General features: G+C 45.7%; 1 protein-coding gene across 3 annotated transcripts in view; it reads right to left on the reverse strand.

The window, feature by feature from the left end:
* The window catches only part of ERCC6L2 (ERCC excision repair 6 like 2), a 135,963-nt gene extending 121,169 nt beyond the window's left edge, over window positions 1–14,794 (reverse strand). For all 3 annotated transcript variants that reach the window (XM_089335745.1, XM_008257721.5, XM_089335746.1), the window contains exons 1-2: window positions 14,432–14,794; window positions 11,334–11,761 (exon numbers count right to left, since the gene is read on the reverse strand). In XM_089335745.1, the coding sequence (XP_089191871.1) occupies window positions 11,334–11,761; window positions 14,432–14,477 (474 nt within the window). In that variant the 5' untranslated portion in view covers window positions 14,478–14,794. The remainder of the gene's footprint in view (window positions 1–11,333; window positions 11,762–14,431) is intronic.
* Window positions 14,795–16,022: the final 1,228 nt, after the last annotated feature.

Here is a 16,022-nt window from a genome sequence, read left to right on the forward strand (position 1 = left end):
ATATATATATATATAAAATACGGGTCAGTGCTGTGGCATAGTAGGCTAAGCCTCTGTCTGGGGTGCCTGCATCCCATATGGGCACCGGTTCATGTCCGGGCTGCTCCTCTTTTGATCCAGCTCTCTGCTATGTCCTGGGAAAGCAGTAGAAGATGGCCCAAGTGCTTGGGCCCCTGCACCCACGTGGGAGACCCAGAAGAAACTCCTGGCTCCTGGCTTCAGATCAGCCAAACTCAGGCCATTGCGGCCTTTTGGGGAGTGAACCAGTGGATGGAAGAACTCTCCCTCTGTATCTCCCTCTCTCTGTCTGTAACTCTGCCTCTCAAAATATAATATATATATATATATATATATATATATATGGAATCTAAGTTTAGATTTACTGAATTTCTTGATAATGTAAACATACGTAACATTTTGAGGTTCTGGCCATTTCTTGGAATACAGTTTAATATTGAATCACAGAAAATTTATAATTAAAAGTTTAGGTAATTGTAGTACTGACTCAAAAGGCCATGAGGAAACTTTCCAAGGTAAAACTCTCTCTCAGCCGGCGCCACGGCTCACTAGGCTAATCCTCCACCTTGCGGCGCCAGCACACCGAGTTCTAGTCCCGGTCGGGGCGCCGGATTCTGTCCCGGTTGCCCCTCTTCCAGGCCAGCTCTCTGCTGTGGCCAGGGAGGGCAGTGGAGGATGGCCTAAGTACTTGGGCCGTGCATCCCATGGGAGACCAGGAGAAGCACCTGGCTCCTGCCATCGGATCAGCGCGGTGCGCTGGCCACAGCATGCTGGCCACGGCAGCCATTGGAGGGTGAACCAACGGCAAAAGGAAGACCTTTCTCTCTGTCTCTCTCTCTCACTGTCCACTCTGCCTGTCAAAAAAAAAAAACAAAAAAAAACAAAAAAAAACAAAAAAAAACAAAAAAAAACAAAAAAAAACAAAAAACAAAAAACTCACATTCATTACATAGATACATATTTATTGGTCAGGAATCATTGAACTGTACACTTAAAATCTGTGCATTTCACTATTTTTCACTATTGTAATTATACCTTAAAATTATACATACACACACATTGTCTGTTTAATTTTAGATAACTGGTCCTCAAAGGCAAAGCAAGAAAGAGACCAAGTAGATCTTATGTGATAATTAAAATGAGGCAATATAAGCTCTAACCCACTGCTTTATTCTTATCTATTAGACTACAGGAAAACCATAATCCTAATTAAGAAAACTGATAATTCAATCTGTTCATATATCTGAGAAGATACACATCTTAACTGCAATTTAATTTGTCAAATTCTCTGAAACAAAAATATGCCAAGGCATCTAATTTATTTGGGTGGGCATTTGGTGCAGCAGTTAGTATTCTGCCCAGGGCCTCCACACTCTATATGAGAGAGTGCCTGGGTTTGAGACCATGCTCTGCTCCCAATTCCAGCTTCCTGCTGATGTGCACCCGGGGAGGCAGCAGCTGATCCCTGCCACCAGGAGAGGGATGTGGATTGAGTTCCTGACTTCTCTGCTCTGGGAAGGCCAAGGGCACTATGCTTTGGTAGAGACCAGCCCCCCCATCACATTCTGCTGGCAGAGCAGGAGTCTGTTAAAGCTTTAATGACAGTGGATGAATGGTAAATTTACAAGGAAGGTCCACACAGCTAACCTGACCTTCAAAGAAAAACGGGAAAAACGCTCTTTATTGTGGAATAGTTCTAAAATTGTTTACAGATGAAAGGAAGGAAAGTCAGTATTTAAATCAGCCAGCTCCACGATAGGACAAGACCAAAACCCGCATTTCAGAAAGGAACCAGCACTCTGGGAAGGCTTTGTTTTTACAGGCATTCCTTCCTAACCTCTCTCGGGCAGCACGTTTATAAAAGGCCATCTTTCTTCACATGCCGTCAGTTCAGCACACACGGTGTAGATCTGAGGCCAGGAAATGGGCACAAGAAACCGTCCCCGAGACCAGAGCAGAAAGCAGAGCACAAGTTGTCTCTTTCTTAGATGACAAAAAGGGGACGGGGGGAGGGAGGATAAAAAGTACAGAGAGATGCTTCAGAATAGCACTTCAAAAAAGTATCATGGCTTTTGCTTGGTTAAAAAAGCAATGAAAGTGGAGGCCAGCGCTGTGGCATAGTGGGGAAAGCGCCCACCTGCTTTGCCTGCATCCACTGAGGTGCTGGTTTGAGTCCCAGCTGCTCCATTTAGGATCCAGCTCCCTGCTAATGGCCTGGGAAAGCTGCAGAGGATGGCCCAAGTACTTGGGCCCCTGCCACCCATGTGGGAAACCCAGATGAAGCTCTGGGCTCCTGGCTTAAGGTTGGCCCAGCGCTGCCTTTCAAATAAATAAATCTTAAAAAAAAGTGGGGGGGGGGGTCTGGTTCAACCTTCACAAAATTCTGTTTCTAAAATCTGAACTATATGGCCGGAGCTGTGGCTCAATAGGATAATCCTCTGCCTGCAGCGCCAGCACCCCAGGTTCTAGTCCCGGTCAGGGCGCTGGATTCTGTCCCGGTTGCCCCTCTTCCAGGCCAGATCTCTGCTATGGCCCGGGAGTGCAGTGGAGGATGGCCCAAGTGCTTGGGCCCCTGCACACATGTGGGAGACCTGGAAGAAGTTCCTGACTTCTGGCTTTGGATGGATGCAGCTCCAGCCAATGTGGCCATCTAGGGAGTAAACCAGCAGACAGAAGATCTCTCATTTTCTTTCTCTCTTTCTCTCTCTCTCTCCCCCTCTCCCTCTGCCTCTCTGTAACAACTCTACCTTTCAAATAAATAAATAAATCTTTTAAAAAAATGTTAGGATGATGATGATGATTTTGCTTATGCTTTAAAGGGCTTGGGGATTTGGGGGCCTTAACCTACCTTTCACATTGGATATTACAGGATTTTCTCCATAAAGACAATATTCTTCTTCTCTTTACTACTATATTCCTGAGTGAACAACAGGACTTGTGATTCAAAGGACTTTCAAATTTCAGTATAGCTTTGAAGATCACATTATCCAGAAAATGGTGTTAGCAATAACCTAAGAAACTTTCAATTACCATCAATTCTACCACTATTCTACGGGCTGCAGGTTACTATACACATCTTTCATAAACTATAACATTTAGCAGTGACATCTTTGATAACATGATATATAATATTATGTAAACACACACCCAAGAAGGTGTCCTTATGGTTGGTAAGACCTTTCTCTTGCTCAGGAAGTACCCGCACCACCTTCTTTGCACAGCAGACGCCACTGCAAATCCTTAACAGTTGTCTGGAGACTTCATGCCTACGAATGCTCACCACCAACTGAAGATTAAAAACTCATCACGATTTAATCAGTTTCATGTATTCTCTTTTATGACATACCTTTCAAATATTCTCATATTACAGTTATATCTTCAATAAAAAATAAAATAAAAATCCTTACTGTTTCAGCTGATATCACTCAGCTTAGTTTTCCAGCCTGGTAGATTTTCAAAAGCAAAGAATGAAAACACAGGCTTCCCTGTGGAGGCTTCTCTGAAACCTCCAGGCAGGCCTGCTCGCCCCTCCAACCCTCTCATCACACACACGGTGATGCTCCCTGGCTGCATTTCTACCACTGTTTGTGAACCCGAAAGGTGGTGATCAGGGACATTTATATTAGGTTCTCCAGGGCCTATCACAGGGCCTGGCCAGAGCAATGGAATGAGTGGTGCATCAAATGCTGAGTAAAAGACTTAATTAGGCAGCAAGGAGGGGGTGAGTTTTAGAATGTGAATGAACATGGTTACTTTCTGTATATAACCTTAGATGCAAATGTCATTTCCTGTTCCTGTGTCTGGGTTTCTTCATTTATTAATAAGCTGAATAAGATGATCTCAAATATTACTTCCATTTTTAAAATAATTCTTTTAATGAAATAGTCACCTTGTGTCCAAATAAGCACACTCTCTTAATCAACCTGCATTGCACTGACTCACTGGATTAAAGATTTCTATGCCTTCTGAGAAACTGTATGGAGCCTCACCATCACCTGGATGGTTGGCGGAACCACAGGTGACTTCCCTCCACCACGCCTACAGTTCCGATTCAGTACACCTGGTGTGACATCCAGGCATTTATAATCCTGACAAGGCTCCAGTGGCACAGATGCTGCTGGCCCAGAGAGCTCTCCTTTGAGAGCTGCTGCTTCAGATTCTAAAAAACTGTACACTCCAGTCAAAATTATTTATTATAGTTAATGAAATATCATGTAAATATACAGAGGCGATTAATCTTCAAAGTAACTGTTGAATTAGGTATGAGAAAATTCAATAAAATACTGAGACATTTTCACAAAAATCTAGAATTGGTATTCAAATTCCCTTCCAAGTGGCTTTATTCTTAGTCCAAATAAAAGTAACACTAGAGGGTGATAAATTATTAGTGTTAATATGGGCATAAATGGACATGAGGAAACTACTGGAATGAAGGTATGTTTATTATCTTGACTATGGTGTTGTCATCATTTCTTGGGTATACGTACTTGTATTAAATATCCAATCCAGTTTGTATACTAACAGAGTTAGACTTTATTGTATGCCAATTACACTTCTATAAAGTACACAAAGACCATAAATGCATATTCTCACATACCTCCCCCAAAATTTCTAGGGAAAAAAACACTTGGGAAAAACTCTGCCCACTTCTAACAAAACCAAGCACAAATCAGCCCTAACGCCAAGCAAACCCATTCCCAATTATTTACTGAAATGAAATGAATACACAAGAGGCTTGTTCAGGAAAGCTTCTAACACCCTCATTCATAACAGCTGAAAACCTGCAACAGCTCAGGTGTTCAGCGGCAGGAATACGCATAAATAAAATGGAGTGTCTTTATAATGGAATCCTGCACAGTGAGAAAAAGGAACAAACTGTGCACTCAGCAACACGGATGATCCCAAAAGTAGGATGTTAAGTGAAAAAACCTTAGACCAGAGTGCAACTGTGTGATCCCCTTTACGTGAAAAGACAAAACTAATTACGTAAAAAAGTAGAACATGGGCCAGTGCTGTGGTGCAGTGGGTTAACACCCTGGCCTGAAACGCCGGCATCCCATATGGGCACCAGTTCAAGAGATGGCCCAGGTGCTTGGGTCCCTGCACCCAAGTGGGAGACCTGGAAGAAGCTCCTGGCTCCTGGCTTTGAGATCGGCCCAGCTCCAGCCATTGCAACCATTTAAGGAGTGACCCATCGGATGGAAGATCTTTCTCTCTGTCTCTCCCTCTCATTGTCCATAACTCTACCTCTCAAATAAATAAATAAAACCTTTAAAAAAAAAAAAAGGTCTGGTGATGGGGCCGGCACTGTGGTGTTGTGGGTAAAGCCACCGCCTGTGATGCCAGCATCCCATATGGGCACCAATTGCAATCCCAGCTGCTCCACTTCTGATCCAGCTCTCTGCTATGGCCTGGGAAAGCAGTGGAAGATGGCCCAAGTCCTAGGGCCCCTGCACCCATGTGGGAGACCTGGCTTTGGATCATCCCAGCTCTGGCCACTGTGGCCAACTGGAGAGTGAACCAATGGATGGAAGACCTCTCTCTCTCTCTCTGTCTCTGCCTCTCCTGTCTCTGTGTAACCCAGACTTTCAAATAAATAAATAAACCTTTAAAAAAAGGTAATATGAGATGTTTAAAAAATAAAATAAAAAAGTATAACAGTGACTGCCTTGGATCTGCTGACAAAACTAGGATGTGATATAAAGAAATTTTCTGATGTAGTGATAATGTTCTGTATCTTGGAAGGGTTTCTTTGGCTTACACAGAAAAATGTAATTGCCAAAACTCATGGACTGGTTGGGAATACTTAAGATTTGTGCATTTAATTGTAAAAATTTACCTCAAAATGAAAAAAATATGTAAATTAATATTGAATTCTAGCTAATGATATGTGTGTACAAGTGTCTGAGTATAAAATGTACTCATGACTGGTACTTTAACACGCAAAAGAAAAAGGACTGATGGATGGAACAGATCCATGATAAATCCGTGTGTAACAAAATGTTAACAGAATCCAAGTGGTAAGCATGCAGATGCTCACTGCGCAATTCTTTCATCTTTTCTCTACGATGTTGGGGAGAGCTCCAAGACAACCAAACAGAGGCACCTCCCCCACAGAGAAAAACCAAATTCACTACTACAGGGATGCAGCAAGGCAGATCTGGGATGGCTGTGCAAAGGGAGGCACATGGGGAACCTGGGGAAGCTGGAGGTGACCCTGGCCCAGCAGTTAGGGGAGCTCCCCTGCAGGGCCAAGGGCAAACAGGCGAGCCCCAGCAGCCCCCATCCAGGACAGGTCCCTGGAGTATGGCCGGTAGCTCTGCAGCCTTGAGAGCACAGGCTACGGCAGGGTGAAAGGAGTCACAGTCAGAACCCACACTGCCCCATGAGACACCGTGTGGCACACCCTTGTGACCTTCCACACCTTCCGTCACACCAGCAGAAACAACTGCAACCCTCAAAACCCAACTAGCCAGCAGCAACAGTGACCCCAGGACTGGTCCTGCTCTTGGAACCTTAGATGCCGGGTGCCTGCCTCTGAAGATGTGTGGTCATGCTCTATTTTTTTTTTTTTTTTTAAGATTTATTTGGAAGGCAGAGTTACACACACCAGAGAGAGAGAGAGAGAGAGGGAGGAGAGATCTTTCATCCGCTGGTTCACTCCCCAAGTGGCTACAACGGCCAGAGCTAGGCCAGACAGAAGCCAGGAGCCAGGAGCTTCTTCCAGGTCTCCCACACAGGTGCAGGGGCCCAAGGACTTGGGCCATCCTCCACTGCTTTCCCAGGCCATTGGCAGGGAGCTAGATTGGAAGTAGAACAGCCAGGACTAGAACCAGCACCCATATGGGATGCCAGCGCTGCAGGCGGTGACTTGCTGGCTCTGGGGTCATCCTATTATACTCTCTCCTTCCCCCAAGGGTGGCACACACTACCCTGAACTTGGGTAGGCCCCACGGAGGCTTCCTGCCTGGACATGCACTGGTGTAGTGGGCAGTTACACAGACACAACGGACTTTCCTGGCACTGCCACCACCACCAGGACCCGCATACCCTTGCTGGGACTGACAGGAGCTCCCTGCCCCGCCCCCATGCCTCTGCCACGGTTGTCTTCCATAACAGTAGAGACAGAGTACACATTTCAGCATTCAAGTGGAGCTGAAGCCAAAGTGGCCTAGCAAACTAACATCTGAAGAGACATCTTCAGTAAAAAGCCTTCAGTTTATGAGAACCACCCTTTAAAATGACAGAGACGGGATCCGTACTGTGGTGCATTGAGTAAAGCCACTGCCTGCAGCACCGGCATCCCACACAGGCACCAGTTTGTGTCCTGGCTTCTCCTCTTCCAATCCAACTCCATGCTAATGTGCCTGGGAAAGCAGTAGAGGATGGCCCAAGTGCTTGGGGCCCTGCACCCACTTGGGAGACCTGGAAGAAGCTCCTGGCTCCTGGCTTTAGCCAGCCCTTACCATTGAGGCCATTTACAGAGTGAACCAGCAGATGGAAGAATGATCTGTCTCTCTCTCTCTCTGCCTCTCCTTCTCTGTAACTCTTTCGAATAAATAATCTTTAAAAGTAAAAGTGGTAGAGACAACTGATCTGCTGCCAACTGAACTGTATCAGATGCACAACTATTGACATGGGGACACAGAGGTATGAGGAAGCAAGGCAATGCGACATCACAAAAGGGACACGATGCTTGAACATCAGATTTCAAGGAGAAGAAGCTAACACACTGCCTGATAAAGAATTCAGAGGATGGGCAGGCATTTGGCCTTGAGGTTCAAATGCCAATTGGGATGCCTCTGTCCCACACTGGAATACCTTATTCAACACTGGCTCTGGCTCCTGATTTCAGCTTCCTGCTACTGCAGTACCTGGAAAGCAGCAGTGATGGCTCAAGAGTTAGGTCTTTGCTATCCATAACAATGACCCGGATAGAGTTTTTAGCTCCTGGCTTCAGCTCTCCGGCTATTGCAGGAATCTGAAGAGTGAGCCAGTCAATAGTTGCCTCTCTCGCTCTCACTCTCTTTCTATCTGCATCTCAAATAATAAACTTTTAAAAAATCAAAAGAATTATTATAAAGATACTAAAAAAGGTATAAAAGAATATAAGACAGTGAAACAAAATAAGGAAATCAATGCATAACGTGAATGAGAATCAGAAAAGATATAGAGACCTTGAAAAGGAACCAAACAGAAATCTTAGAAAGGAAGAACTCAATAAATCAAACAAAAAATACATTTGAAAGACTCAGCAGCAGACCATATGAAGCAGAAGGAAGATATTTAAATTTAAAAGGTATCTTTAGAAATATCCCAGTCAGAAACAAGTAAGCAAACAAGAATGAAGACAGCCTCTGACATCTTTGAGACACCATTAAATGGACTAATATTTAAATTCTGGGAATCTCTGACAGAGAACAGTAGTAAAGGCAGAAAACCTTTTCAATAAAATAATAGCTGAGAACTTCCCCAATCTGGAGAAAGATATGGACACACAAGTACAGGAGACACAGGACCCCAAATAGACATGATTTTCTGGATCCTCACCATAACATGTTCCAGAGAATTCTAAAATCTGCAAGAGAAAGGCACCAAGTCTTGTAAGGAAATCTCCATCAGGATAACAGATTTTTTAACAGAAACCTAACAGACCATGAACAGAATGTTACATTCCAACTTTCAAAAGAAAAAAAAACTACCAACCAAGAATACCTTATCCAGCAAAGCTATCTTTCATAAACAAAGGAGAAATAAAGACTTTTCAAGACAGACAAAATCTGAAGGAATTCAGAGGCTGGCACTGTGACACAGAAGGCTGATGCACCTGCGGCACCAGCATCCCATATGGGCACCGGTTTGTGTCCCAGCTGCTCCACTTCCCATCCAGCTCTCTGCTGTGGCCTGGGAAAGCAGTGGAGGATGGCTCAAGTCCTTGGGTCCCTGTACCTGCTCCTGGCTCCCGGCTTCAGATTGGCCCAGCTCTGGCCGTTGGGGCCATTCGGGGACTGAACTTGCAGATGGAAGACCTTTCTCTCTGACTCTCCCTCTCTCTGTCTGTAACTCTACCTCTCAAATAGAGAAATAAAAACCTTTTAAAAAAGAAATTGAAAGAATTTATCACCAGCAGACCAGCCTTAAAAAGATTCTGAGATTCCCAACTACTATCAAGAAAATGCGTAAAACAAACCCCATTAGAAGAACAATGGATATTAAATAAATAGAATAAAAATTTAAATGATAGAATTAAGTCATTACTTGTAATAATAAATTTGAATGTAAGCAGTCCAAATTCCCCAATTAAGCTACAGATGGGCTGAATGAATTTAAAAAAATGGAGACCCAATGACATGCAGCCTATAAGAAACTCACTTCATAGAAGCTGAAAGTGAAAGGATGTAAAAAGATAATTTATGTAAACAGAAACCAAAAGTGAGCAGAAGCAGTTACAATTACATCAGACAAACCAGACTTTAAGAAAAAACAAAAACTATAAAGAGATATAGAAGGTCACTATATAATGACCAAGGGACCAATTCAACAAGAAGATATGACTATTATAAATGTATATGCACCTAATGTCAGAGTACCCAGTTTGATAAAACACACATTAACTCTAAAGGAAGAGACAGACTCCAATACAACCAGTGAGGGACTTCAGCACTCCAGGTTCATCAATGAACAGATTATCCAGTCAGAAAAGTCAACAAAGAAACATCAGAGTTAAACTACCCTATAGGGCCGGTGCCGTGGCTCAATAGGCTAATCCTCCACCTGCGGCGCCGGCACACGGGGTTCTAGTCCCGGTCGGGGTGCCGGATTCTGTCCCGGTTGCCCCTCTTCCAGGCCAGCTCTCTGCTGTGGCCCGGGAGTGCAGTGGAGGATGGCCCAAGTGCTTGGGCCCTGCACCCCATGGGAGACCAGGATAAGTACCTGGCGCCTGGTTTCAGATCAGCATGGCGACAACGCGCCAGCCATAGCGGCCATTTGGGGGGTGAACTAACGGAAGGAAGACCTTTCTCTCTGTTTCTCTTTTTCTCACTGTCTAACTCTGCCTGTCAAAAAAATTAAATAAAATAAAATAAAATAAAATAACTAAACTACCCTATAGACCAAATCAATCTAACAGACATTTGTAGAACATTTCATTCACTTCATTCATTTTCATTCATTCATTTCATTCATTTTTCATTACCATATGAACATTCCGTAAGCTAGACCATATATTAGACCACAAAACAAATCTCAACAAATTCAAAAAAATCAAAATCATATCATGTATCTTTTCTAACCACAATGGAATAAAATCAACAAATACATGGCTAAACATGCTCCTGAATGAACAAAATGGTTTGCTGAAGAAATTAAAAAAAAAAAAAAAGGAAATTAAGGAGGTGTTTAGCTTAGCTTAGCAGCTAAGAGATGTATGACCTACTCCAGGAGTGCCTGAACCTGAGTTCCAGTTCCAGTTCCTGACTCCAGCTTCCTGTCAGTGCAACGCCTGGGAGGCAACAGTGATAGCTCATGTAATTGGATTCCTGCCACCCATGGGAGACCTGGATTGTAATCCCTAGCTAATGAGAGAATTTGAGGAGCGAACCAGTGGATAGGAACTCTTCTATGCATACCTCTTTTTTCTCTCTTTCTCTGTCCCCTTGACTGTCTCTTAAAGGCAAGAACAACAACAAAAAACCAGGGGCCAGTGTGGCCTGGCAGATAAAGCCACCACCCGTGATGCTAGCCTTCCATATGGGCACACGGTAGTGTCCTGACTGCCCCACTTCTGATCCAGCTCCCTGTTAAGGGTCTGGGAAAGCAGCAGAAGACAGCTCAGGTGTTTGGGCCCTTGCCACCCACGTGGCTGACTGGCTTTTGGTCTGGCCCAGTACTGGCCCCTGTGGCCATCTGGGGAGTGAACCAGAAGGGAGAGACACTCTCTTCCTCTCTCTCTCTCTGCAACTCTTTCAAAAAAAATTTTAAAAAGAACTTCATTAAAAATTTTTAAAGGAAATTTAAAAATTACCTGAAACAAATGAAAATGAAAACACAACATACCAAAGCTTATGGTATACAAAAGCAGCCCTAAGAGGGAAGTTTATAGCAATAAGTGCCGACACCAAAAAAGTAGAAAGATATCAAAGATGTGGTAGGATATCACAGTCTAGTTGGCGATACAAACACAAATACACATGTACACACTCCACACACACACAAGATATCATAACAGTTGGCGGTACACAGAATTGCATATGGTATCTACTCATGTATGCATTTTAATGAATTTACTGAATTTTAATTAAAAAGTATTTAAATACCTGTACTGTTTTTCCAAGTCCCATGTCGTCACCGAGAATACACCCTCTTCCTTGTCTGTAGTGTCCATAGAGAAACTGAGTTCCTTCCCTTTGGTAGTCTCTCAAGTACCTATTAATAGTGTAAGGGATGGAGTCTCCTTCTTCAGATAATTTAAAAGCAACAGCAGATGAGGATGGAAATTTGCGACCTGGGAAATATGGTTTTTCCAAATCTTCATCATCAAATATAAAATTCCTGGGGCAATCTTTAACAGATTTTACTTCTTGAAGTCTTTTAAGAGGTATTTTCCTTTCTTGAAGATCTGAGTATAACACGACAGCAAATGATCTCCCATTTTCATCCACTGTGATTGATTTTATGCTTGCTTCACAAAGCTTTTCATTATTTGGAGAAGGCGCAAGACATCTTTCTCCTGGATGCCATCTGTCTACAATAACAAAGAAGAAAACAAAGTTTCCAAATGCAGCTTATAAAATGACATTGCATTTATACACTGCTGAGGGAAAAAATGTACCTCACATTAATACCTTTTCCAAATAACTCACAGGAGACAAATGATAACATGTGTAGATACTTTCCTAACCTATATTATCAGATGCTGTCCTATAATAAACAGACTAAAGGGTACTTAGTTTATTTCCAGTGGTTCTTACTCTGTTTCATACGTGCCTGGACACTACCTTGGGTGATGTGATTCAGTGGATTTACGTCATGAGCATCTGGTTTTATTATTTTAAACAAAATAAACAGCTGCTACTGTTGAATGCAAACTCTGATTCTGATGCACAGCCGGGGTTAAGAACCACCTATGTAAATACGAGTATTCTTGCTGACTTGTGTATGTTACATGCATGACACAGGATATGCAGAGTAGTAGTTAATAGGACTTGTCATTGAGTAAGCTAAAGTCCTCTGGACAGCAATGTGTTTGTGGTCTGCCTGTCTGCTTTTTACAGTTATGTTGTCTCTTTCCTCTGGAGACAGCCGCTTCTTTACACTGGCAATACCACTGCTTTACAACTAACCGAGGGCAACTCCGATTCAGCTACTGATGATGTCAGTCTTGACAGATTTTCCCCTCCCAGGACACAAACAGTTGAGGTTTTAAGAAATGAATTATAGGCCAGCGCCGTGGCTCACTAGACTAATCCTCCACCTGTGGCACCAGCACCCAGGTTCTGTCCCAGTTGCTCCTCTTCCAGTCCAGCTCTCTGCTGTGGCCCAGGAAGGCAGTGGAGGATGGCGCAAGTGCTTGGGCCCTGCACCCTCACGGGAGACCAGGAGAAGCACCTGGCTCCTGGCTTTGGATCAGTGCAGCGCCGGCCATAGTGGCCATTTAGGGGGTGAACCAATGGAAGGAAGGCCTTTCTGTCTCTCTCTCTCTCTCACTGTCTAACTCTGCCTGTCAAAAAAAAAAAAATGAATTTCTGCTACACTCTTAATATCCCTCTCTCTCTCACTGTCTAACTCTGCCTGTCAAAAAAAAAAAAAAGAATTTCTGCTACACTCTTAATATCCTTTGGACAGTCAAACCTTCTACATCTGTTTTATTTTTTATTCAGAAGATTAAACACTGTGAACGAATTCTGTTTTCTACCCATTTCTTGAGATCAGATGAGACCATTGGTAGCTTTCTAGGGCCTTCCTGATGACATCATATTAGCTTTTTTTTTTTTTAAGATTTTATTTATTTGAAAAACTGAGTTACAGGGAGTGGTAGAGAGGTAAGAGAGGTAGAGAGAGAGAGAGAATGAGTCTTTCATCCGCTGGTTAACCCCCCAAATGGCCACAATGGCTATCTGAAGCCAGGGGCCAGGAGTTTTTTCCAGGTCTCCCACGAGGTGCAGAGGCCCAAGCACTTGGGCCATTTTCCACTGCTTTCCCAGGCGCATTAGCAGAGAGCTGGATGGGAAGTGGATCAGCTAGGACTTGAACCAGCACTCATAGGGGATGCCAGTGCTGCAGGCCAAGCTTTAACCCACTCTGCCACAATGCCGGCCCCCATATTAGATTTGTGATTATAATGACATATTTCTACCGTCTTACGTAAGACTACCTCCTTAGGGTGCTCCTCAGAAGTGAAGCCGTTACTCCCACTGAGGTTGTTTTACCACACAATCCTCAGCACGCCGGGAAAATCCATTCTCCTGCCCAAATCTCTGGACTCAAGCTGTCTGAGAACTGTGACGGTATTCTAAAAGACAGGTAATGTAAAACTACAATCTACTATACAGGTAAAACACACAGTTCCTGTTTTCAGAACAGTACCGGCTGAGGCTTAAAACCTAAAGCAGCCCCTGCTGCAATTCTTAACAGGTTATGTCTGCTTCACACCGTGTGCGGGCATCCCTGGCAAACGCTGTGTCGTTTCTACAGATTTCATTCTTTAGTTTATCCTTTAACACTCACGATGTAACCACAAACTATCACATACTTTATCACACGATGGAGAGAAAGAAAACCATTGCAAAGAAAGATGATTAATTCCTCTTCCTGCATCAGATCAACCAGTATCATTTCACCCATTGCCAGTTTACCAAGGCAGAAAACCCAAGTCGGCCCTTAATCGTTTTTTATGTTACTCTCACCAGGCAACATTTAAAAGCAATGTCACTTTCCTCCCACCACTGTTTCTCTCAGCCAAGGGCAGGCACACTTCTTCAACACAGTCAGACATTAGCTATTTGTTCTTTAGATTTGGAGGCTATACAGTCTGTTGTCTTTCCTAGGAAAACCACCGCAGACAAAAATGTAAGCCAACGGGCAGGGCGATGTTCCAATAAAACTTTATTTACAAAGCCAGTGTCGGGCCGTAGGTCGGCCACAGCGACCTGGCATCACATCGGTGCTCTGCCTACACCCTATCTCGCTTAATCACAGGAACCCAGCGACGGCGGGGCGACGATGCGGCCCGGGCAGGGGCTCCACGGCCCACGAGGTCCACACAAACTCGCAAACACCCGATCCCACCCCGGGAAAGGGGCGGGGCACCACTGCCGCCGCGCTCTGCGCAGGCGCGGGCACCACCCCGGAACCGCCGCGCCTGCGCACAACGCACAGGCGTCCGGGCTCTCAGGGGCGAGCTCGCGGCTCATACCTGGGCGAGAGGCTCCGGCGCGGGGCTCCGCGGCACAGGGCTCCATCCGGCCAAGGGGCCCGGCCCGGCACCTCCCGCGGCACTCAGCACCCGGCAGGCCAACAGCCCCCGCTGCCGCTCTCGGGACATTGCCACCGGGAGGACGCGCGGCGGCGGAGCCTGACCGGGCCCCAGGAGAAGAGGGCGGCGGCGCGCAGGCCTGTGGCCAAGCTGTGTCCACCTGACCGCGTCCAGCCCCGCCGCCGCGACCCGAAATCTCCCTCTAAATCCCCTCTCCAGCTTCCAATCCTGCCTCAAAACATCCCGCGAGAACCGGCTTCCGAACTGTCATGAGGGTCTCGCGAGAACAAATTTTTTTTTAACGTGGGCGGGGCAAGCCTTCCTGCTTTCCTTTCCTCTACAGGCTCGCGATAGTTGGGAGTATCGCGAGGTTTCCTATGGCGCGCCGCGCAGCCGCAGTGACTTCGGAGGGCCGGCCATCGCGTCCTGGGTGCCCGCGCGCGGGGGCTTTAGGAGGCGAGCGACTCCCTCCTGGATGTCCCGGAGGGAGCATCGGGGCTCGCACGTCGACGTGCAGGCCCAGAAACACCTGCCACCACTTTGCACAGGCGCTGTGAGAAGTGGAAAGGGCGTTCCTGTGTGAGACGTCCCGGGAGGACGCTACCCCAGACGCTGCGGAGGGACCCGGGAACAGCTCCTGCGCGGAGTTTCGTCCCCTGGTCGCACGAGCCTGGTGACCTAATGCAGCGCTCAGGCGTTCTCTGACTGACCGGGGTCTCGGGCTGAAGGCGCGGTGTCCGCACAGCCGCGTTCCTTTCTGGAGGCCCCTCGGGGCGCCGCTGGCGTCGCCTCGGCCGCTTCTGCCTGCCTGCCCGCCCTGGTGGAGGGTCCCTTCCTGCGTCTCTCCGACCGTTTGGTGGTCCGGGCTGCCTCCGGTGGCAGCTGCGGGAAGAGACCTTGGTTTTGAGGGCTCCCCTGAAGGATCCAGGAGAGTCTCCATTTCCAAGTGTGCACTCCTAATCACGTCGGCGAAATCCCTTTGTCGTGTAAGGAAACTTGGGCTCATAGGTTCTAACAGGATGTGAACATCGCTGGGAGATGTCATTATCCTATTACTGGGCGGTATTTAGGTAGGCTATGTCTGGGTGTGTGCAAACATCTCAACTCTGGCAGAGCCTGAGCTTCAGAAAAATACTGCATCTAGAATATCGCTCACTTGCTTACCAGCAGGTAAAAACAACATCCTCCAGCTAGGGAGAGGTTCCAGTCCCCGCCGCTCCACTTCCTGTCCCGCTCCTTGCACACGTGCTTGGGAAAGCAGCAGCAGGTGGTCCAAGTGTTTGGGCCCCTGCCACCAATGCCCGAAACCTGGATACTCTTAGCTTTGGCCTGGTCAAGTTCTGACCTTTGTGGCCATTTGGGGAGTGAACCAGCAGATGGAAAATCTCTCTCTGTCTCCCCCTCTCTGACTCTTTAAATATTTAAAGAAAATAATTAAAATTTCCCAAACAGTGCCTGGTCATAGTAAGGAGTATTTGTGTAACTATTTTTTTTTTTTTGACAGGCAGAGTGGACAGTGAGAGAGACAGAG

This window comes from Oryctolagus cuniculus, chromosome 1, assembly GCF_051225735.1.
Source record: "Oryctolagus cuniculus isolate XC-2025 breed Fujian yellow rabbit chromosome 1, ASM5122573v1, whole genome shotgun sequence".
Classification (NCBI taxonomy): Eukaryota; Metazoa; Chordata; class Mammalia; order Lagomorpha; family Leporidae; genus Oryctolagus; species Oryctolagus cuniculus.